The sequence below is a fragment of the Dryas octopetala genome, chromosome 4 (genome assembly GCF_963921425.1).
Source record: "Dryas octopetala chromosome 4, drDryOcto1.1, whole genome shotgun sequence".
Lineage (NCBI taxonomy): Eukaryota > Viridiplantae > Streptophyta > Magnoliopsida > Rosales > Rosaceae > Dryas > Dryas octopetala.
This window is the reverse complement of record NC_141369.1, coordinates 20,465,560-20,488,963: the sequence shown is the minus strand read 5'-3', so window position 1 is coordinate 20,488,963 and position 23,404 is coordinate 20,465,560. Positions and strand designations below refer to the sequence as shown.

General features: G+C 36.4%; 3 protein-coding genes across 6 annotated transcripts; 1 reads left to right on the top strand and 2 right to left on the bottom strand.

Moving 5' to 3' along the window:
- Nucleotides 1-38: 38 nt before the first annotated feature.
- COL9 (CONSTANS-like 9) lies at nucleotides 39-5,914 on the bottom strand. Of its 2 annotated transcripts, none has more exons than XM_086241170.1 (6): nucleotides 5,716-5,914; nucleotides 4,162-4,884; nucleotides 2,586-2,813; nucleotides 1,414-1,718; nucleotides 937-1,072; nucleotides 39-797 (listed from the first exon to the last, which is right to left on the bottom strand). In XM_086241170.1, exons 2-5 carry the CDS (start codon nucleotides 4,747-4,749, stop codon nucleotides 937-939), a joined length of 1,257 nt encoding a protein of 418 aa, XP_086097296.1. In that variant the 5' UTR covers nucleotides 4,750-4,884; nucleotides 5,716-5,914; the 3' UTR covers nucleotides 39-797. The 2 variants fall into 2 exon arrangements, with proteins under 2 accessions (XP_086097296.1, XP_086097295.1); XM_086241169.1 differs by having other exon boundaries at nucleotides 39-822; nucleotides 5,716-5,913.
- A 3,017-nt stretch (nucleotides 5,915-8,931) lies between these two features.
- Nucleotides 8,932-18,486, bottom strand: LOC147287941 (uncharacterized). Of its 3 annotated transcripts, none has more exons than XM_086239999.1 (16): nucleotides 18,005-18,486; nucleotides 16,864-17,576; nucleotides 14,740-15,831; nucleotides 13,756-14,448; nucleotides 13,566-13,637; nucleotides 13,345-13,425; nucleotides 13,157-13,188; nucleotides 12,953-13,040; nucleotides 12,708-12,851; nucleotides 11,064-11,255; nucleotides 10,904-10,983; nucleotides 10,704-10,776; nucleotides 10,534-10,635; nucleotides 10,253-10,358; nucleotides 10,024-10,111; nucleotides 8,932-9,439 (listed from the first exon to the last, which is right to left on the bottom strand). In XM_086239999.1, exons 1-16 carry the CDS (start codon nucleotides 18,387-18,389, stop codon nucleotides 9,268-9,270), a joined length of 4,113 nt encoding a protein of 1,370 aa, XP_086096125.1. In that variant the 5' UTR covers nucleotides 18,390-18,486; the 3' UTR covers nucleotides 8,932-9,267. The 3 variants fall into 3 exon arrangements, with proteins under 3 accessions (XP_086096125.1, XP_086096126.1, XP_086096127.1); XM_086240000.1 differs by having other exon boundaries at nucleotides 16,864-17,573; XM_086240001.1 differs by lacking the exons at nucleotides 8,932-9,439; nucleotides 10,024-10,111; nucleotides 10,253-10,358; ... (2 more) ...; nucleotides 10,904-10,983; nucleotides 11,064-11,255 and adding an exon at nucleotides 12,372-12,433.
- A 2,802-nt stretch (nucleotides 18,487-21,288) lies between these two features.
- Nucleotides 21,289-23,191, top strand: LOC147287940 (putative cinnamyl alcohol dehydrogenase 1). The gene is made up of 4 exons (XM_086240964.1): nucleotides 21,289-21,377; nucleotides 21,834-22,119; nucleotides 22,374-22,524; nucleotides 22,681-23,191. Exons 1-4 carry the CDS (start codon nucleotides 21,289-21,291, stop codon nucleotides 22,875-22,877), a joined length of 723 nt encoding a protein of 240 aa, XP_086097090.1. The 3' UTR covers nucleotides 22,878-23,191.
- Nucleotides 23,192-23,404: the final 213 nt, after the last annotated feature.

Sequence of the window (23,404 nt, the reverse complement as noted above, 5' to 3'; positions counted from 1 at the left end):
GATATTTAATTGTATTGGGACCTACCAACAGAAGAAAAGAGCAAAATTAGTGATACCTTACCTTTATGAATCATTATACCCTTCTCATAGACAACTACAAAGGGACAAACTTTAAACACAGCAGTTATAAGGTGAACTGTATTCCAATTAAAATCCTATTACATTTATGGCAACAAAAACAAATAACACCACCCCCTAACCCAAAAAAAGAAAGAAAACAATTAAAGATAACCCTATAGTACTACAAACTATTCTCCCCTAACTGCATAAGTAATAATCCTATCTACCCAGGTCCAAGAAAAAGAAAGTGAATAAATTTACAACTTCGGGTTTATTGTCTGACCCTGCAATTGTTTGAGGTCATAACACTCTCAACTGCATACATATAGGATCCTGTGCATGTCAAATGGAACAGAAAAGAGAAAAATTACAATTGCAGGCTGCTTTTCTACTGGCCATGATGCCATGGCAGCCACTTTATAGAGGTCATCAGAGCAGGAGACAAAAATACAACTGGGGTAATCAACACCAAGCATACTTATGGAATTATGGCTGGAAGACCAAAATGAATCCTCCCTGGAAAATGATTGAGCAGATGAACTTTGCCCAGAGAAAAATAAAAGCGAATGAAAACTCATAGCTTAAAGGCAAGGGCAAACTATACGGTCTGGAATGATGTCATGATCCGTCAATTGCTTATGGTGGTGTAGAATCAGAAATCTGCTCACTTTATTGGTGAAGCATAAGAAACCTGGTTTTTTGCATCTACCCTTTTCGCCTGATTGAAACCAAGGCCCCTGTGATACAATATACAGCTTGTCACTGCAAAGGAAAAGATGCATTGATTTCATCCATTGTTAGGTAATAATAACTCAGTCTTTCCAATCAAACATCAAGTGTTTCTTTCGTTTTATAGAGCATGGTTAAAAATTTTACTCAGTAGCTTCTGGTTCTGGTCTGGTTCAAAGGGTCATAATCATAAACATCGCCAGCTTTAATAAAGCGCCCTTTCACACGCTTTCTTACATCAGCCCTTGCTTTGCGGGAAGCATACCTCACCCTTTTCTCAAACCTATCAAAATGACAACAGAAGATTATAGATCCTTGAAAGGCAAACAGCATGCAAAAGTTTTTATAACAAAATAAAAGTTATGTGAAAATGAAACCACTCAGCTAGAGGAAAGTACAGATGAAAAAGAAAAATCAAGATACCCTCTATCTTGTATAAATGGGGAATAATTAGAAAAAAATATATAGCTCTGTTCCTGGATGTTGTAATACAAAGAGGTGAAGAAACGAGAAAAACAATGCTGCTGGCTTAATAAATGAATGAAAGAATCATCACACGCACACAGACAAGTAGTAGTGTGTGTGTGTGTGTGTAACATATTTAACTTTCTGGCCATAACTTACTTGCGTGCCTTCTTCTTTTCCTTGTAACGCATAACAGCATCACTACGGTTAGCTGATTGCAAGGAACTCTCAGGGCATGGAGGACACCATGGAGGCTCTCCCATGAGAAGCATGGAGGAAGCCCCACAATCTTGACAATCTCCAGCACTACTCTCTCCAGTGAGGCCCGAAAATGAAAGGTTTGAAGGTGCTTGCCTTGGCGTAAAACAAATACCTGGTTCAGCTTTCGTACTCATTACAGAATCAGCAGATGCCGTGTTACTGCATGCTGGCTGCAATGCATTTGCCAGTCCAACTAAAGATCCCTGAAAAAAAAAAAAAAAAACACTTATATTTTATCACAAGAACATTTCATAAACTCAATTTCAGACATTACTAACAACAGTAGGAAATTAAAAAAATAATTTGTCTAGCATGGCTACATGCCTTAAAAGATAAAACTTCGGGTGACCAGAGCACTTTTTTATGATGGATGACATGTTTAAAAGTAATAAACAATAGTTTGATGAAATAATTTCCCGTAGTCAATGCCACTTTCCAATAAGGGTGGAATCGGTTTGGTAACCGAACCGATTGGGCGGGACTGAATACCGAACCGACGGAGGAGGAATGGCACAAACGGGGACCGCCGCCGAACCAACGTTTGTCGGTTACCGACTTTTCGGGTTCGGTCTGCGGTATTGGGCGGTGCAGTTCAGGTTTTTGGTGTTTCGAGGGGGGTGGTATCCAGACCGTTTCCGATCCGGATCGTGGCAGTGCGGTTCGGTTGCACGACTGAAACCGACAGAGCACAACCAAACACCGAACCGATGGTTTGGATCGGGTCGGTGGTCAGTAAAATCGGTATGTCGGCCAAAAAACCCAGCCTTACGTTCCAACTCCCGATGCCAACTGACATGACATCAGTATTTCCTCTTGAAAATACAAAACCATTGTTGATAGGATAGCTGGTCAGATGCATGTTCCATAATCAATTGGAAGAGCAACTGGGTATGGCTTTCTTCAGACGAAAGAACTACATTTTCATCTCCAGTATAGGCACACATACACACATTTAAATAGTGAAAATCCTACTTTTCTAAGGGAAGGGCCACATTATATACTACAGTACTACAAAAACAGATTACGAAAATACAAGCAGCATAAAGAAAGAAAATAGGAGATAAAATTACCTCAGCAGCAAGCACATCCTGACAATTGGAATCAGCCCTAGACATGTCCCTTATCCCAAACAGGCTATCAATCCCACCATTCTTGAAAAGCTCTTCAGAGTGATTGAGAGATACACCAAATAGTTCGTCATAATTTTCAAGATTCAGATCCATTTCATCCATATTGAAATCATCATAAAGGTCATCATTTTCACAGAGTCCAGAACCTTTAGTCCCATGACAGCATAACTGCATATTAATAACATGAAATTGCAAAGGTCATTGATGAAGAAACTATCAAACTTCAAACAAAAGCACATAGATTTAGAGGAAAAAAATTCTTGTAGCCAATCCCAATTAGTTGGCACTACATCTTTGTTAAGCTGAGTTATATACACAGTAAGCAGGCATTGGATAGATTGATTTGGTAATAGAGAATGCAAAGCTGAAAAACCCAGTGAAGAGGTCATGCCAAACTGTTTAAAAAGGGAAGACCCAGACCACAGAGAACCAGAAATCAAGTGGCCAACAAGTGTCCCTCATAGGAACAATACAGATAAGGCAACTATTGAATACGAGCAGAACAATAGACTGTAAGTCAAAACAGTTTATCCAGAACAGCTTAACAAAGTAATATTTACCACATTAAAAAAATGAGAACACATCATTATTTATCTCATAGGAACAATACTTATCTCAATATTTATCCAGAAAAGAATCATAGACTCCTAGTCCAAGATATAGTTGGGACAGTTTAATGGCTGATAAATCATAATTGGAGAAAAAAATCATAAAATCTATACATCTCTATGGTATATCTTAATCCCATGATTCAATGACATCTGTTTGCACACATTGATGCAGGGTGTGAAAGCTACCGTTGGATGATTTAACGCCAAAGCATAAATTGTGCTAGACCAGCAATCCGCTTGACACGGACCCAATAAATCACACTTAGAGAGCAAAACAAGCCACAAGGTATGAACAATGGGCATGGAAAAAGGAACTGAGGAAGTCTAGACCTCAGACACATATTAAGGGTATCACTGCTTGGGAAAGGGAGTAGAGTTGGTATATTTGTAGAATTTGGGCAGTAAAAAATGACAGGGTCATTGCCGTAATAAATAGGATATCATAGGATGAAGTTCCATAATGGGACTTATTAGTCAAATACAAGAGAAAGAAAAGAGATGACGGCAAAGGATGAGAAGAGATATTTACAGACAAAATGTTCATAGAAGTATTGCACGAAACATAACTTCTTTGACTTTCTAGGATAAAATGCAAGTAGTTACTACTAGCCTATGTTTCATAGGAACATAAAATCATGATTAGGAAATATGAAACAGTGGACAAGGAATAAGTCATAAAATGGATATACTTGCCATCATATTTTAGCATTAATCTATTATCAATATTCACAAAGGGTATAAAATGTGAAACCAATCAACAAAAGAACACACTCGAAAGCAAGCTATCTTGCTTTGAACATTAACGAAACTAACATGCTGCCAGGCATCTGAGATTTCCTTTAAAATAAAAACATAAGTAACAATTACAAACCATGAACATAATAATTTTGAAAATCATAGTATACCTTGGGCAATGTTGCATTTTCAGATCCACCCAGCTGGCCAACAGCATGAGAAGCAGAGTTACCTTCAGGCAATGAAGAGGAACCACCCAAAACACTAGACTTATCCATGGTACGCACATCATTGACTTCAACTGTACCAGATGCATTTTGTCTAGCTCCATTTTCTGGAGGGATCCAAGCACTTCCAGTACTGTTCTCGGCGATGCTCATCAATCCCATTTCCTGCTCGCAAGCAGATTCGCCGACAGAAGGTAAATCTAAAACGAATGACCAGATAGAAGACAGTTCGGAAGCTGAAGGGCAGCCAGAGTAACAATTGAGGGTTTGCCTCTTGTGTGTTGAAGCTGAGGTAGATGTGCCATGGCCCATCCAATCACAATTCTGACAAAGAGACACTCTCTCTTCTGTGCATCTTACTAATGCCGGTTGTGAATTGCATCTTTCACAAATAAGTGTTCTTGAGTGACGCTTAGACAGCGCATTAGCAGAGTGGACATTTCGGTCACATGATAAACATAAGCACGCAGCATCAGACCGGCAATACACCATGGACCTTTGATCCCCACAGAAATCGCACATGTAACCCATGTTTCAAATGACTCTTCTCTCCTCTTGCAATCAAAACTTATCCAATTTCCAAACCTCTAGCCAAACTAATATGAATCGAACCAAAACTAGCTTCTTAGACAGACCACAATTCTTCTGAGTGTTTCTTTCTACAACCTTCAAATAACATCATAAAGTGGCATTCAGTATTATTGCTGCCAAAAGATTTTAGAAGACAAGGAAATTTTTGTAGACAAAGCAATCTAAACAACGAGGAGGTTATCATGTAATTTCTAGCCTACAACGTGTGCATAAAATTTTATAGATCATTTTTCTCTTGTCTAGGAGTTGGTCCGAGTGCTAATGTGAAAAGTTGAAAATGAACAAAACAACAAAAACAAGAAAAAATCTGTCTTTTTTTTTTTTTTTTTTTCCTGATATAGAAAACATAATGAATATGGAAACTCCAAAATTTTCCAGCTTCAACATATCAAATGATAACACCAAAAACTGAGAGAAGGAATATATTTTCATCGATTTAATTATAAAGGGTGATCCATAAAAACAAAAATAACACGATTTCAAACAACAGCTTCCAAGATGCGATTTTTGTAAAAGAATTAAAAAAAGTTAAAATTGATGAAAAAATATAAAATTTTGCAGTGACTTAGACAAGGATAAAAAGCAGCAAGTAACAATTTAACAACTTTGCATCACCCAAAGAGAAAGAGATAAGCTTTTTGCTGAACAGACAAACAAGTTTTCAGCACCATGTAGAGCAAATAGAATTGAAGGACCAAATCACAGAGATTAGCTTCATAATTCTTATAGAATCAAAAAAGAAGAAAAGGGTAATTCAAGGACCTATTCCTCACCATCTCTAGCATAGCATCAGAAAATCAAAAAAACAAAAAATTTATTACAGCACCCAGAAAGCTTTGAACTAGAAAAAAGCCTGAAAAGTAGTAACAGAAAATTAACAGACAGAGAGCATTCAGGAAAATTTACCGTCCATGAGAGGGAGGACAAGATCGGTACACAGCTTTTGATTTTTGTTTAACTAAATAATTAAATAAAAATAAAACTTTACAAGCTTTTGAAAACCCTAAGCATGAGAGCTAGCAAAGGTTTTCCAAAATTTTCTATGTGAGATGGAAAAGAGATAGAAAGACTGGATATGGGTTTGGGTTGAGGGGTGGGTGTGAGCATAAGCATAATGTTTTGTTTCAGAGGCAAAGATGGTGACTTCAGCAAAGTTGATAAAAAGTGCATTACTTATGTGGGTCCCTGTCCTTTTCCCAGTGAAAGGAAAAAGTTAGGCCTTTCCCTTTTCTAGGTCCCTCCTTCATATAAATATTATTCAATTTTGTAAGCTACTCTCAGACTCATCAATTTCATCATCATGCTCTGTTTTTCTTATTTTTCCTTTTGGGATAACAAATAAGGAGAAGTTACTAAAAAGTGCTTCCACACGATGCTTTTGCTGTGGCCTAACTCCAGCTTATGTGGGTATGCCTTCTTTTACATCTGTCCCTTGTTTTTGTTTCCATTTTTGCTTATTTCTCTGCTTTTCATGTTTTCTTTGTTTCTGCTTTTCTTATTATTATTTTTTTCCCATCTGATTTTGATGCTTCAGACGGCCATCCAATCCAATATCCAAAGGGTACCTTTTCTTTTGTACTCTCTTAACGCCACATCCCCTAGTCCGATTCTTAAAGCTCTAGAAACCTCACGAGTGCCAATGAGGCAACTTGCAATCCAATAAGACTCAAAGAACAGTGAAAATGAAGTCTCTATGTAATAATTAACTTAGAATTCAACAATAATACGCGGATAATGAATGTCATGTATTCATAATTTTACAACATAATATGAGCCTGTTGCAACCTAAAATACATTTACTTGTAACCAATACGTATGGTGTGGTATTATCATTCTATTCATCTTTATGGCATGTTATATATGTTAATTATACTTTAAATTTCTTTAACAAATATCATAACCATTAAATGTGATGCATCGTTATCATTCTACTTAGTATAAAGCACATGTTAATCTTCGTAAGTTTTTTTTCTATAAATATAGCACCCTATGTTGATAAGTGTAAAAATAATATATAATTTTCTCAAAGAAAAATGGATGATTATATTTAATAGAAAATTACAAATAAATTAAGAAAACATTTGAAAATTTCATAATAATTAAAATATAATTTAGATTCCCATAATGGTCACATGTACATATCACTAATTACATAATAGTCAATAGGCTCAGCCCAATTTGGGTGGCCCTATACTATTCCTAGTGTTAAACTACTATCATGTCCTTCAAAATTATTTTAACTCAATTTTAAAAATGGTGACTGTCAAGTCTACAAACGGTAAGTGTGTGACAGTTTTTAATTAAAAATCAATAAGTGTGTGACAGTTACTAATTAAAAAAGAGTAATTGTGTGACAGTTACCAATTAAAAAACATAAAAACAATAACTGTCACACAGTTACCAAATACAAAATGGTAATTGTCACACAGTTATAATTTTAAAAAAAGTATGTGGTCATTATTGACTTATATGTAATTTTAAAAATTAGACATTAATAATGTCAACATAGTGGCAAGATTTATAAATTTTTTTTTTTGTCCGGTTGTTAATTCACATAATTTATCTTGATATCATGGTATTTTTAAAAAGTTTATTGACTAATTTGTAATAATAAAAATATTTATTGATTTTTTTTTGTAATTGGCCTATAATTAAACCTATAAATTTATTTGGTTAATCCCCTTTTCTTTTTAGAAAACTAAAACATAAATATTATAAAATAAAAAACCCTTCTATGAAAAACCCACTTGGCGTACATAGTTGTCCATCATTTCTGATTTACAATATTGTAATAGAAGACAATGATTTTTCTTTTACAAAACTATTAATTTCATTATTTCTTATCATAGCATCAAAATCAGGGCTGTCCATCATTTTTAATTGATTAAAATATAGATGGATAAGGAAGAGACTAGAGAGCATCCTATTTAGTTCCTTTTATGTGCTTGAACCTTTAAATGGCTAAATCCCATAGTAGTTGGAAAGAAAGAAAAAAAAAAAAAAAGAGAGAGAAAAGTCAGAAGTGTCATGGGAACAGAGTATAATATAAATGAGATGATGTAGAGTGGAGAATATAGAAGAATAGAAGATATGAAGGAGTGCGCAGCTACATCTTATTTATACAGATAAGGCATTGGCATTGTACACGTAGTATCAAAAGCCCACTTGTCACTTGATTGACAAAGAAAAGACATGTGAGATTCAACCCCACTTTCACAAAAAGCGCAAGCCTTTTTCCCTATCTTTAATACTATGTTAGATATTTACCTAACTGACCTTTCCCTAAAATAATTGACTCCCCCACCTCATGCCACGTGCCCCCCATAAATATCTTTTCCTCCTTAGACTTAATATCTCACTCCCAGCCAGTCTGGTCATTGACAACTGACAAGGACCAAATAACATGCCAGTGAAGTCCAGTAAGAGAAAAGAAAATTGTTGACCTACAATCCTACTTTCACATACAAGAGCTTTCTGGGTTCTGCAAGCTTTATCAATTTCATTTTTGGACTGACTGGAAGCTTTATCAAATTTATTTTTGGACTGACTGAAAGCTTTATCAACTGTCTTTATTTGCTAATCTTTAAGACAAAAATCAAACCTAATTAGTTTGATGTTTGGCACTGTATGATATCAGATCTGTATCCCCTTTTCATATCATGGGTGAAGAAAGCAGCTTCTTACAGTAGAAAAAGAGGGTTTTTTTTTTTTTGGAATAAAAGAGGGATTGAGTAAAATGGTCCAGTCAGGAAACTTAACAAGTAGAGAACCATTGACTATTCAACTCAAGTTTTTCCAATATAGACCCGGAAATATCTTGTAGCCGACAAAAAAATAGCTTTCGGTAGGCTGCCAAGACAGTTCAACTGTCATTTTACATGGGATTCAAATTCTCGAAAATATCTAGTTAAAATATCTAGCTAACAACGTTTAGGGAGAAAAGAATGTAACAAACATATTTCCCTTTAAAAATAAATCATCAATAGTTGTGTGTTTTGCAAGTGTAAATGTGGGAAAAAGAAATTAGATCGAGAAAAAGATACACAATATTGGTTTCAAATAAACCACTCTTAACAATAAAAAAAAAAAAAAAACCAAAACCAATATTAATCAGTTAAAAAAAAAAAAAAAAAAAACTCATATTACCCATAACCATGAAGATCAAGCATCCAAATGATATTGTGAGGTTTGAGTTAGGTGTCATTTGATTTAACTACAATGTTTACGAGAAGAACATAATAGAGGGGAAGAAAAAATGTATGTTCAAGTGACACACATGCTCAACAAGTAGTATTCTACAACTTCTGTTGATTTTTTTTGTTTTCAAAAGTTTGCAGGGGCCATGTCTCTCTTAGTCCCCTCTAAGTTTCGCCAATGTCTGCAATTAAGAGAAGTCCAACGATGTGTTGGTGCCACCTTTACCCTCCCCTTGGGAATATATACTCACGTGTGTGAAGCTTACACGATGTGGGAAATACACTTGCAGAGCCTCATTATCCTCATATATCCAGATTGAAGACTGTGAGCTGCAGCTCTAATTTCAGCTAAAAGTGACTGTGGCAGCAACTCTTCTGCTGCAGATATGGAAGCCTGTTTCTGATATGGAAGGATGTCTGAAGGATAAACCCCACTGTACAGAAACCAACAAACAAGTCACTCAAGGCATATATAATTACATATACATCTACTAAAAAGCACATTTGAAGTACAAATGGCATAAAGAATGTTGACAGACTCAATACCAACAAACATTGCTATTATCTCATAAGTAGTTTAGCTCTCCATCGCATGAAGGGCCTACAAAGCAGACCATACAGCATTTAGGCCTTTCAGGTGGTAAAGACAAGGAAAGTGGTTTCAAGTGAAGCATTAAATATTCTATCATGCATGCATTGGTAACTAGATATGATGACACACACAAGTCACCATGTCAAGCCTTCAACTAAAACCAGAACAGTATTAACTTGTACAGAATTTGAATGTCTTTGTTAGGTCAAGTAACATGTACATGATGACCAAATGTAGGCAGGAGACAAATAAAAGATATCTGGGCCCTAAACCTAAAGGAGCCATAGAAATTTACAGCAAACCATTGCAGCAGTGAGATACACTACTTTAAGGGTTCACAAATTAAAATATCACGCCAATCAATATGGCACAAATTTCCAATCGAATAGGCAAAAGATGAATGCATGAAATTGTACAGGACTGTACCTGCTCAAACATGTCACGTCAAGAGTCACTGTCACCTTTCTACCACTCATCAAATTAAGGAAACAAAGCTGAAGATCAAGCTGCTCCGCTACAAACAAGAACATATATACCAAAATTTTAGTCACCAAAATAACTTTGTATGCTAAGGTGGGCCAATACTAATTCGGTGAATGATGATAAAAGTTCAGATAAACAAATTGATCAATCATAATTAGAATATATTTGTTACCAGATGGAGTATGAAAACTTGTCTGGATCAGATTTACAATCTCAATTCGAGCCAGCTGCACTTCCTCAAGCACATCTAGCAGATTGCATAGCAGTGAACGTGTTACCTACATTATCAAAACAGACCAAAGTAAGTGAGCAGCCTATAACGTGAAGATTGTCAAATATTATCCACTTTGACAGTCCTATAAAGTCCATAACATATAGGTATTAAAATGGAGTATCTCAATCTCATTAAAATTAATGCATCTAAAATTGCATTCACTTGTAATGGTAACATACTTGTGTTTCTTGTGCCAAACATCTTGAATCAACGCTTTTCTTAGTGACCTCAGCATTTAGCACAAAAGCAAATGCAACTTGAGCATCAATGTTTGGGAAGTCCTAATGAACAAGAAAATTAATCCATTAAGAAAAGAAATAATAAAAGAAACAACTTCTTGACTCATTACCTTTGTGATCTTTATATCATTCAATTTTATTGAGATGACTATGTTTGATGCTGGACCAACAGTACCCGTAAACCTGTATATTGTCAAAATGAAAACACATGTGGTGTTACTTGAATTTGGTAATAAAAACGAAAATATGTGACTTAGCCTCAAGCAAGAACATAATAATAAAGAAAAGAACAGCCAAGGAAAAGAAAAACCTTTGGCTGATGTAACCATGATAGCGGAGAAGAATGTTGTAGTGACCATTCTCGATCTCAAAATCATCAACATCCCATAACTGTCGAAATCACAGGTATCTGTCAGTGACAAGACATTTATTTCATGTGTTGAGAAAATCATAGCATGAATAAGAAATACCTGCAAATCCTGACGTATAAACCTGCAAAATGTTCTTGCCTTGAGATGATCATGAACTAATGCAACAGTGTCAGCACAACTTGGTTCTCCTTTCAACTTGCTATAAGTGTGAAAGAAATTTCTTAAGCTTTGAATTTCTCTCTCTAAAGCTTCAAGCTCCTGCCTCATTGTGCTCACTTTATCACAGGAAACCTGAGAAATAAATATATATACAAACAAATATTTTATAACCTGAATTTACTAGATTATCTCCATACAATTATGTTATAACATCTATAAGCTGAACTGGACCAGATTCAGATCAACAAGGTAACAACTCTAACAATGAAATGACAAAATGGAAGTGAACCTAGTAAAACCAGAATGCTGTGATGCTCATCTTTTGTTGCCCAAATGAACATCAAACTATTAACTAACATACTAAGGGATACATTATGATGGTGAATGTATCTTCCTATTAGTGAACCCTTATCCTGTGGCATTTAATATAAGGAAGCAAAGAGAGGGAGAGAGAGCAACGCGATATAATATATTCCAAAAATTGTTTGGAAAAAGCAAAGGGTACTAAGTACTAACATCAACATCAACATCAACAGCTTATTATGGTTCTCTTATCCTGTAATTTGCATTTCATCTTATTTACTTTTCTGGAACTTTTTAAAACACAAACCTGTCTACAAATTCCACTAATAATTTTGTTTACTGCATCTTTCTTGGAATTAGTTATGCACCAGAAATCTTACTGAATATGCTCTGATTGGCTCATAAGAAAAAAAAAAATAGGACTTGTTATTCTGATAAATTATGCCCAATAACGTAGGAGCTGTTTACCCATTAATAAAAATGCCTTCATATTACAAAAGTAAAACATTACATACAGTCAATTCCCTTTTTTCGGAAGAAAAGGAGGATCCGGACAAAATCGATGAAACGGAAGAGATCCTAGTGAATGGAAAGGAAAAAACAAAGGATGAATTCCACTTTAAAGAGACACGCTATAAAAATATACCCGTTTATGAAACTCATTATCTGGATGGGAATCAAGAACACCTGACGGGGGCAAGAGTAACAATAATGTTTATAATGCTACAGCAGCAGGTATAGTAAGCAAAATCATACGAAAAGAAAAAGGGGGGTACGAAATAACCATAGTGGATGCATCGGATGGACGTCAAGTGGGTGATGATCAGTAGCTGGTCCGAGAGGATGATCAGCCACACTGAGACTGAGATACGGCCCAGACTCCTACGGGAGGCAGCAGTGGGGAATTTTCCGCGAAAAACATATTTATTTACTTTTGTCCACTCACAATGTTCTCGTCTATTTTTCAGGATTTTATCATTTCGTGTGTCCTACGTCCTGCTTCATAGCTTCAAAATGCCCAATGGGAAGCATAATTGCTTAATTTATTTTAAAATAAGTAACTTAGCATATAATTGCACCATTAAATACTACTTTACAATAGGCTTCTATAGTTTTTAGTTTTATTTAAAATCTTTGATTTTTTTTATACGTGATTAAAACCTGTTTGTTAAAATTAGTGGAAAAACAGAGAGATGAGTTTGCAAGAGCAGTTTTTTGAGCTATTTTTGCAGGGACAAAGAAAATGGAAAACAGATTCCCAATCTTAAAATTTATGGTTACCTCTTGTTCACCCTCAGAATTAACTAAACAGGACTGCCGATGAACAGTAGTCTCTCTTTTACCAGGTTCAGACTGACAATGGATGTAATTCAACTTCAGCATTTGACACTCCTGAATTGCAGAGCTAATGAGCTGTACTCTACTCTGCATGCAAGTATAAGGGCAGGTGACAAACTGCATGCATATTTAGAGAATGAAAAGCAAAGAAGAGCTAACTTTAGATAAAAAAAATAACAAAACAAAACCTGTAATCTATCGCGCCTCACACGCAATAACTGCAATTTTGCCTTTTCAAGCACTAGTTTATAAAGCAGCAATCTTGCTTCAGCTACCCTGCAAAGGCATCAACTCATTAATGCCAATGCATATTATGCAAAACCAGATTCCTGGACAGGTAAGAACCCAAGCCACATATACATAACAGTCATACATATAATGTAAGACACCACCTTTTATGCCCAACACTGGTGCAATTGACCTTCTGCACACAGATAAAATACCAGTGTTAGCAGAAAAATGGGAAGTTGAGAACTTGAGATGTTTATAAGCTTTAAAGGATGCAATGTGCTTAAGTATAATATGTAAATATGTTCATTAACAGAACCTTAAGTGGACTTTATTATTTAATTCAGCAGACCTGAGACCGAATTTGAGAACAAAGCGCCTCATATTTTTTAGCCTTCAGCAGGTGAACCAAGATATCTTCCAGTACACCAATCTACATGGTAATGACAAAACAGTAATATGACTAGAAGAAAACAAAGGGTAAATAAACTTGAGCATATGATGATTAGTTAATTCTATCTCCAAGTTTAAATTTTTCTCGGGAGGAAGAAATGGGAGAAAAAAGGAACATACCGCTCTTAAATTTAGTTTGCTTGTTGATGGAGAAAGCAATTGTTCTGAATCTCCTGAGAATTTTGCTAAAATCTGCAAGATGAACTCTTAAGTCAAAAAATAAGAAATAAAAGCAAAAATCTTTATAATTCTCTGCCAGAAAACCTGACTATTCAAGTAGATTGACAACACAAAACAGAAGTGCACACACATCAGTCCAGCACTTCCTTGTTGAATCACTCCCAAGCTTCTCTCTGTCATTGTGAAGTTTATTTGACTGGTCCAACATGAACTCCGGACTATAGTTCCCACTTCTGTGAACTTTCGAACTTCTCTTGCTTCTGTGGATCTTATCTGTACAGTCTCCATCCTCAAGAATTGTTCCTAGGTTTCTTCGTTTCCGTCCAAAGGAATTCTCTGCATCTTGTTCGGAAAATGGACTCTGTAAAATATGTAGTCCCTGACAACAATCATCATTTCGATGCCTATTTGAATTGGACACAGAAGAAACCATGTCTCTCCCAACAAAGGGTTGCATATTCTCAGTGAGTGCTGCATAAGATGAATCCAGCCTGGAGGGGCTCTGCCTTGGCTCTTTTCTTGAGGGACTCCGAATCTGCTCCTTTGTAATGAGACTTAGAATTGGCTCTTTCACAATGGGACTTTGGATTGGCTCTTTCACGAAGGGTATCTGAATAAGCTCTTTTATAGGACTCTGAGTGAGCTCTCTCCTGGGAGGACTCTGAGTTGGTTCTTTCCTGCAGGGACTCTGACTTGGCTCTTTCCTGAGGGGACTCTGAGTTGTCTTTCGCCAGAGAGGACTTGGAGTTGGCTCTTTCATGGCCGGACTCTGAGTTGGCCCATTTATGGAGGGATTCTGAGCTGACTCTTTACTAGAAGGGCTCTAGTTGACCATGTACCAAACAAAATGTCAAATTTCTAAACATCAAAGAACAATATTTTCAAATAAAACAGCTTAGTATTTAACTGCAGCTAACTGATGCATGGGCAACTGTAAGAAAGCTGTGGTCAAATTTGAGTGAACTAAGGCCCATCACCCAGCCTAATGAGGTTAGAATTAGCATGGAAGGCTTCAAACGACCAGCCCATGCACAACCTCAACCAAAGCTGTGTGGCATAAAATATAGGTGCAATGTCCATGTCTGTTAAACAGTGAACAAATATAGAGACTGACCTGAAGGGATGTTTCAGTCGTACTTCTGAAGACATAAGATTTAGATTGGGGTGGTTCTGGTCCAGCTTGAAAATATTTATCTGGGCTTCCCAACTGAAAGTTCAGAATGCCTGCACCCCTTGAAGGGGATTGGAAGTTCTTTTCAGATTCAATTTGCAAATGGAGAAGATTATCTTCTCGCTCATCTGCCAATACAGAATCAGTTCCGGAAGAAACCAATGTCCCTTCAGAAGGATTTTCTGACATCAAGTGATGCTGTGTCATTTTATTTCCTGATGATGAGAGCTGAGAGGGTGAAGCCACTGCTTTTACTGGTTTGGCCATTTTATCCTTCGAAAGAGTGTCTGTAAACATGTAATGCAGAGACTCTTCATCTTTTGCAAGGTCTGCGGTCTCTTGAATCTGTCCCGGAAAACTAATGTTTATTGGGTTCTCGTTTTCAACGCTATCTTTGTCAAACAAACTTTTCTGTCCTCTGTTCTCCAGATCAGCTATAGCTAATTGCTTCTCTAAAGTAGGAGAATTGGAAAATCTACAATCTTTGCTAATGTCATCCAGAACAGTTTTTAAGGGAGAATTCATGGATGAGTAACTTGATAATCTGGATTTTAATTTGTCAATCCCCTCTTTGAGACTAGAAGCACAGGGAGAAGGCTCAGGAATTGTGAACCTGGAAATGCTTTTCTGAATTGATGAAACCCACTCACTATGTTTTGTGTCTCCCTTGCTTAAAAAAGAACCTGGTTGTTTCAAGGAAGGAGTCACCATCCCTGAATGTCTTGATGGAGTAGGAGTATTCAAAATTGATTGGTGCCGTCTAGCAGATAACAAGGATATGGATCCCTCCTCCATTGGTGATCCATATTGTTGGTCAGAATGCTGATCACTATTAAAATTATATCTTCTCTCCTTAGGAGAATGTTCTTTCACCAAGCCCTGACTTGAATGTTCATAAGCAGGTTCATGCTGGGCATACACATCAAACTGAAGAGCTTTCCTATCAACATTTGGCAGGGTGTCGCCATTAACAGTAGTTAACTCCAATTTTTCCATACCCCTTACAAATGCAACGTTAGTAAATTCCTTATTCACCTGCCAACAAAAGATTAAGCCTGCGACTCAGTACACCCATATAAAGCTCATGAGTATTTTTTTTTTTTGTAGCACTTCACAGTTTATTCATTGGTATTGTTAAATAAACAGGTCAGATAATAGTGTAGATATTCAACTAGAATCTGAGCACAAATAATGCATCAACTATGTAAACTAAACAGTTGGCAGTGATAAGTCATGAATTGTCAAGCATGATAACTCTAACATGATGATATTAATCACGTATACAAAAAAATGTTGTTGAAATGTCTATTTCAGTATAGAATAAGTTGATTATGAACATGCAACCAAGACATAAGATGACAACAACTAAAGACTAAATGAAAAGAGTGTAATGAATCATGACAGTAACAAAAGTACCAGACAAATATTTGTGACAATGAGACAATCAAAGCCGCAATAGTCTTTAAGAAAGATGAGGCCATGTACTCGAGGTACTTAACCAAATTATCATGGTTGACCAGAAAGACCTCCTGGTTAACCAAATACATCCAAGTTCCTAATTTTCTTTCCTTCACTACTTTGATTCATTAAACTCAACCCTTTACGTTTACACAGCCAATTTCATCAACCTCAATACACTATATACAATCTAACAGACCCAACAGCTACCACCATTACCTTCATTAGCACAGCCCTATTGATTACAGAACCCAACCATACACACAGAGTTCCAACATTTGTTTACCACAGTCACAAAACGGTTTAACCTATTCAAAAACAACAACAGCAACCATAAAATAGCAACATTCCAAATCAGATACTGTCACATTTTATTTAAACCATTAGGAGAACTCAGTTTTTATATGCATTACAGCACATGCACTTGCAGGGCCTTTTTTGTTTGGGTGCATGAAATTGTCTCCTTTCGAACAACACCACAATCACAATCCTCTTAACAACAACGAGACATGCATCCCCATATCTACTTATTTAAAGTTACAAATGGATGAGACTGCATGAAAGTGGCAACAGTTCTATCAAAGTCCATATTACAAGAGCCATTCTTACTTTGATTAACTGATTCGGAGTCTGAATTTTGCCATCAATGGAGTCACCAGTATCTTGATGATGACTTCTGTTAGATGAGACATCATAAGCAATCTGACGAAGATAACTACCATTTGCCTCACTCAACTTGATACGAGAAACAGAAGCTGCTTCAGTGGACATACCATGAGTGCCAGAATTTTCGGAACTTCTACCATTTCTTAGATCCATGTGGCCAATCCCATTTTCATGTAATGCAGAAACCTCATCCCCCTTTGATGGCATTACATTGATGGGGGCAGTAACAGAGTCAGCATTCAGATTCTTGCTGCCTTCTGCCAAAAGTGCGTTTAACGTGGGAGATAGTCTTCCATAATCATACTTATGTGGATTTTCTTCTATAATACTCATATCATTAGATTCTTCACCACCTCTGACCTTATCAACAGGCTCCAAAGACTGAGGAATTAGCTTCTTCGGTTTTGTTAGAGACATGAGACTTCCTGAATCAGTTGGGTTGGTATTATGGGTTGGCATCTTCTCTTCAAAGGCAAGACGAACCGCCGTTGGGGTCTTGAGATCTCCTCCAGAGTCTGACCTCGCAAGGCTACGGTAATGCATTGAAAATGCTGTAGTATCCAATGTAGCTTCGTGAATATCATCTGAGGCCGCAGAATCAGATAACCGTCCAGGTCTAATGAAATGTGCTGATACAGGGCCAAAGAAACTGTCTTCTGCACAACGAAATAAAAAAAAAACACTCAAACAGTTTATCTTCAGACACGTGAAATTTGCACATTCAAGGGCCAAAATGCTTGATGTGTTACTATGGTCGTTAGTAATTCAAATATCACCAACCGCCTCATATAGAATTAATAAATCGAAAGCGTTTCAGTTGGGCAACCACCTATCGCATTGAAATTACTACATATACCAGCAACGAGCTCATATATACAGGTAACAATTTAATTTACAGGCATTCTATTAAAGAAAGCTAAAGCACGCAGTAAAGCAAGCCGTTATTACACAGCACCAATTACATCATCCTCTTGAGAATTTTCCTTTCCTTTCGTTAATATGTGTATAATATTTTCCCGATAACCAAACAAAAAGCTAAAACAAATTAATTATTCCAAAGAACAAGAGAGAATTTATAGCTTACCGTCATTGGAGGTAGCAGAACCGGGAACACTACTCCCAGGAGAGGGCGACCTAATGGGCCTCAAAAATGACTTTCTCCCATCGTCGTCTTCTTCGTCGTCATCCGAGTCCTTGAAATCGTCGCTGTCGCCGCCGCCCAAGTCCCTGAAAAACCCTACGACCTCATTCTCGGGCTGGGCAGCGGCGTTGTTTAGCGGGCTGGGAGTGGGTTTGGAGGAGTCGGGAGGGGTGTCGTAATCCTCGTCGCGGTTGAAAATGTGGACGGAGGTGATCTCGGTGTCGGCGAAGCTCACGCGCCGAGAGCGCTTCTTCTTGATCCTGAGGGCTATTGTCTCCGCTTCGGTCTCGGAGTTGTTGCAGGGCTCCTCGGGGACCTTGGAGGCCATTGGAAATGGAAGGAATAACAGAGAGAGACGTTGGGCGATTTAGGGTTTGCAGTTTGGGTTTGAGCACGGAGCAGTGTTCATCTGTGAGACTGTGAAGCGGGAGAGAGAGAGAGAGAGTGGAGGGAAATTATTTGATGGTTTAAAAATGTTTTATATATTTACGAGTATGAGTGTCTGACTGTTTTTTATTTTGAATTTTCGTTTTTCCTTGAAGCATCAACTGAAGCAAAAAGTGTGCATCACTAGATTCCGATAGGGGGTGACAGCGGGGCGGGTGGGACCGGAATTTTCATCTTTCAGGTAATCCGTTGGGTCTGCGGTTTTTTTACTCACTTTTTAGAGCAAATTGTTTTTATAATTTTTTTTTAAAAAACTTACTTTTATGACTCTTTGAGTAATTTTCAGATTTAATTATTTTTAGCGTTTGTTTGGTTCAAATTTTGGAGATCATATTTTGTAAGCACATGGAAGGAAAATTAATTCATGGCCCAAGGGAATTTGATATACGGGGGAAAATGAAACTCTTGCTAGAGCAATAGAATTGATTTTTTCCCTCTTGAAAAAACATTTATTATTTTTTTTTATAAAACTAATTACTATTATTTCAAAATAAATAATAGATTAGGGTACAATTAGAAAACTGACCAAATACAGCATTTATGGCCTCTAATTCCTAGTTTAATTTTACAATTGGAAAATGCAAAGGAATTAATTTCTTGCGAAATCAATTACGTGAACCAAACGGGCCCTTAGGGCTATTGTCTCCAGTGTCGACGAATTGCTCACGGGCCGAGAGTGCTTCTTCTTGATCCTGAGGGCTATTGTCTCTGCTTTGATCTCGGAGTTGTTGCAAGGCTCCTCGGGGAACTTGGAGGCCATTGGAAATAGAGGAATGGCAGAGAGAGACATTGGGCAATTTAGGGTTTGCAGTTTGGGTTTGAGCACGGAGCAATGTTCCTCTATGAGAGAGAGAGAGAGAGAGAGAGAGAGAGAGAGAGAGAGTGGAGGGAAATTATTTGATGGTACGTTTAAAAATGTTTTATATATTTATGAGTCTAAGTGTCTAACTGTTTTCTATTTTGAATTTTCGTTTTTCTTTTACGCATCAACTGAAGCAAAAGTGTGCATCACTAGATTTCGATAGGGGTGATAGTGGGGCGGTCGGACTAGAATTTTCATTCTCAAAACTCAATTCTCTCGGGTAATCCGTTAGGGTTCTGTGGATTTTTTATAATGTTTTTTTTATGGTTAGTGGGTTCAAATATAGTTTTTCTAATTTTTTTATTAAAATAATAATACAAAGATATATAAATGTTAGAAATATCAAATTTGGGTATCAAATGATAGGGTATATACATCTTAGTACTTTATTTGTTTAAAATAAATAATTTCATATATTAATTAATAAAATATTGTCACATCAGTTGGTATCCCGTCTACAACCAATTATGGTTCGATGACTGTCTAATAAGGAAGGTTTGGAACGACTAGTGGCAGATTTAAGAATTGTTGGTTATTGGGGTAAGATGTAGCTTTCATGTGGGCTTCTTCTTGGAGAAAATGAGAAGTGAGAATAGCTAGTTGCCTCTTAATTTTTTAGATTTTCTTTAAACAAGTTGTGATTACCTCTATCTTTAAGGAATACAACAATACTCAAGATGTCAGGCAATTATATTTAGTGGAAGATTAGTGACTCCATAGGATTAAGTGATGGCCTTTGCTTAGAATGTGTTAGAAACCTATTATGTTCCAAAAGTTTAAATAAATTTTACAATAATGTTATATTTACCACATTTTTATACCATATTTTTATATCATTTTACATGTCATTACTATATTTAACAAAGTTTTTTTTTTTCTTTTTGAGTTTTTATTGTTATTTTTTAGTGTCCAATGTATAAATGTCATGTAAGTTGTCACCTAAGATGATATAAAATTATGGTATAAAAATATGGGATGTCTAGTACTAGTGTAAATTTAATTATAATTTAATGATTTATTATGATTAGAAAGATAGCTATGTTAATGAAATGCCAAAAGTGGAAATGTTTGACCAAGAAAAATGTTAATTAGCCATCACTGTGTGCGTGGGGTGGAGGTCTTCACATACGCATGATCTTGCTGTAAGACTTATTGCTGTCTTAAACTATAAAGTGTTGGTCTTCTAATCACATTAGGAATAAAGGGCTGCAGTGTTTGATTAAGAACTTAAACCGGCTAGAGTTTTGGTCTTTGTATGCCATAAATTTTCGGCTGCAATACTTTCCTTGATGGGAATAACTCTTGCTGTGATGCATAAAAATAGAGGTCCCTCTCCAAACGATCAATGCATTCTCAAAAGTAATATTCACCCCATCTAGAATCAGAGACTAAGGGATCGGATTGTGAGAGAAGAGCCCTGTTTTCCTTATTTCTTTGTTCTGCAGAATTCTAGTTTCCTTGTTGCTGCACTAGTTGATCTCATATCATTTTTCATGGCAGACCAAGGTATGTGTTTTAGAACATACAACTCTAAAGTATTACACTTGCGTCATCGTTGATACTATGTAAACTTGGTAACTTTGATGATTTGTATTAACATAAGTAACAGGTATATTAACATATAACAGGTATTTGACAAGCTTGGTGTGCAAGCCAGAATTACAAGATATTACAACAGGAAAACTTAGAACAATATTCCTCTTACTTATCTTGTTTTTTTTTTGGTAAACTCATACTTTCTAGTCTCTATAGACTCTCTACTGCATGTATATAAATAGGTGTGGACTGTACATGATAAAGCACACACAAGTTAATTCGATCATTAATTCTCGCACCAAAAACTTGAAAACCACTTGCTTCAAGATCATCGAGAGTGTCTTTCCGCTCTGGCTGACAGATCACAGATCGACAAGATATCATGAGCTCCCAAAGTGCAAATGGGAACTGCCTGGGATGGGCTGCAACAGATGAATCTGCAGTCCTATCCCCTTACAACTTTACTCGAAGGTATATATTACACATGCATATATATGCTCATTGTTGCAGAGAAATGAAGAAAAAAAAAAAAGCTGTATTTTGATGTGTTTGAGGGGTCCTTAACATTTCTGCATTGATGGTTTTGTATAATGTGAGCAGGTTTTCACTTATCTCTGCATTGATGGTTTTGTATAATGTTTCTTTCCAGAACACCAAGCCTCACATCACATGCTTGAAAATTAAACAATTTTCATTTTCTTTTATGCTAATTAGAGATTACATAAACTAAGTACCTAAAATGAGGGTGCCCCATGTCAAATATATTGTGACTGCATGCCCCTGCATATTTGTAATAGGCAACATGTGTGCTTACATTTATAAAGTATGTCTAATTAGTCTACCCGATTAATTGCTTAATGCTCAAGGAATTTGGCAAGTTTCACCCACACACAGATGATGATGTTAGTTTTGTTCATGACTTTATAGGTACTGCTTCGAAATACCAGATGGATATCCATTGGCTTCAGCAGCAACTCTGCTTTGTGCTGGCATTACTGTTTATAATCCCATGATGCACCATAAGATGAACCAACCCGGTAAATCTCTAGGTGTGATTGGGCTTGGTGGTCTCGGTCACATGGCAGTGAAATTTGGGAAGGCTTTTGGACTAAATGTAACAGTTTTCAGCACAAGCATATTAAAGAAAGAGGAAGCTCTACGTCTGCTCGGTGCAGATAATTTTGTGATCTCATCCGACCAAGAGCAGATGACGGCACAAATGCATAAAGCTTTCAACATTGATCACTGCACTATTTTATGCACAAAAATCATATACAATACTACATCTGTGTCATTGATACAAAATCAATATTACAGAGATTAGTTATATATGTACCTTTTGTGCACACAAAGTTGTGCATGACATTATTCTTAAAGCTTCATATCTTGCCCTGATAACATAAGCATTTTTATATTGACAACTAATCTTTTGATGTTGCTATATTCATGGTTGTTACCCTTATGCAGGCCCTGACTAAGTCACTAGACTTTATTATTGACACAGCATCTGGTAACCACCCATTTGATTTGTACATGTCACTGCTGAAGACTGCTGGTGTTCTGGTCTTGGTGGGAGTCCCAAGTGAAGTCAAATTGAATCCTATGAGCCTTATTATAGGTACTTTAGCAACTCCAATACTCAGTTTTTTTTTTCTTTGAAATTTATGTAGAATTTTATTTCCATGATCCAACTCTTTTTTAGAAAATTAGTGATGCCTGCTAGGCTAAATCACTACCAGTTTAATTAACCAAATGCATTGATGATTTTTGTCAGGTATGAAATCGATTTCTGGTAGCGGGGTAGGCGGTACAAAAGAGACGCAGGAAATGATAGACTTCTGTGCTGCTCACAAAATATATCCAAACATAGAAGTAGTCCCAATTCAGTATGTGAATGAAGCTCTTGAGAGGCTCATAAAGAGGGATGTGAAGTACCGGTTTGTGGTAGATATTGAAAGCGCCCTAAAATGACAAGGAAAAGCAAGATTTGTCTTCCAAGTTCCAATACACTAATAAGTTGACATTGATAAGTCAAAGGCATATATATAAAAAATTTCATAGTTTATGTAATAGAGTTGTACGTGGTCAATTTAGTTTTTTTTGTTATGAAGGGAGTGGTTGCATGTGTTCATTGCTTGTATGTGAAAGTGTTGGGCTTTCATCTTCTGCATCATAATGTGAGTGGGTAGAACTTTGAAGAATTAAATCAAAATAAATGAATCAGTTGTATTTGTATCTATCTATGATATGATAATCAACAAAATGCCATGTGATTTGGATTTAATTTGGAGTGGAATTTTGAACATTTTAGAATTCCTTCTTATATTTGAGTCCTTCATTTCTGAAAGGCACTTTTGTATTGCTTGGCAATCAGTTCAAGTCCATGTTAGGAAATAGGCATTTGGGCTCTTCTGTCCTAACATGGAGTCTCTATAAACTCCATTTTATACCCTAGAACGATATAAGGTGATTTCATACCTTATACCCTCAAAAAATAA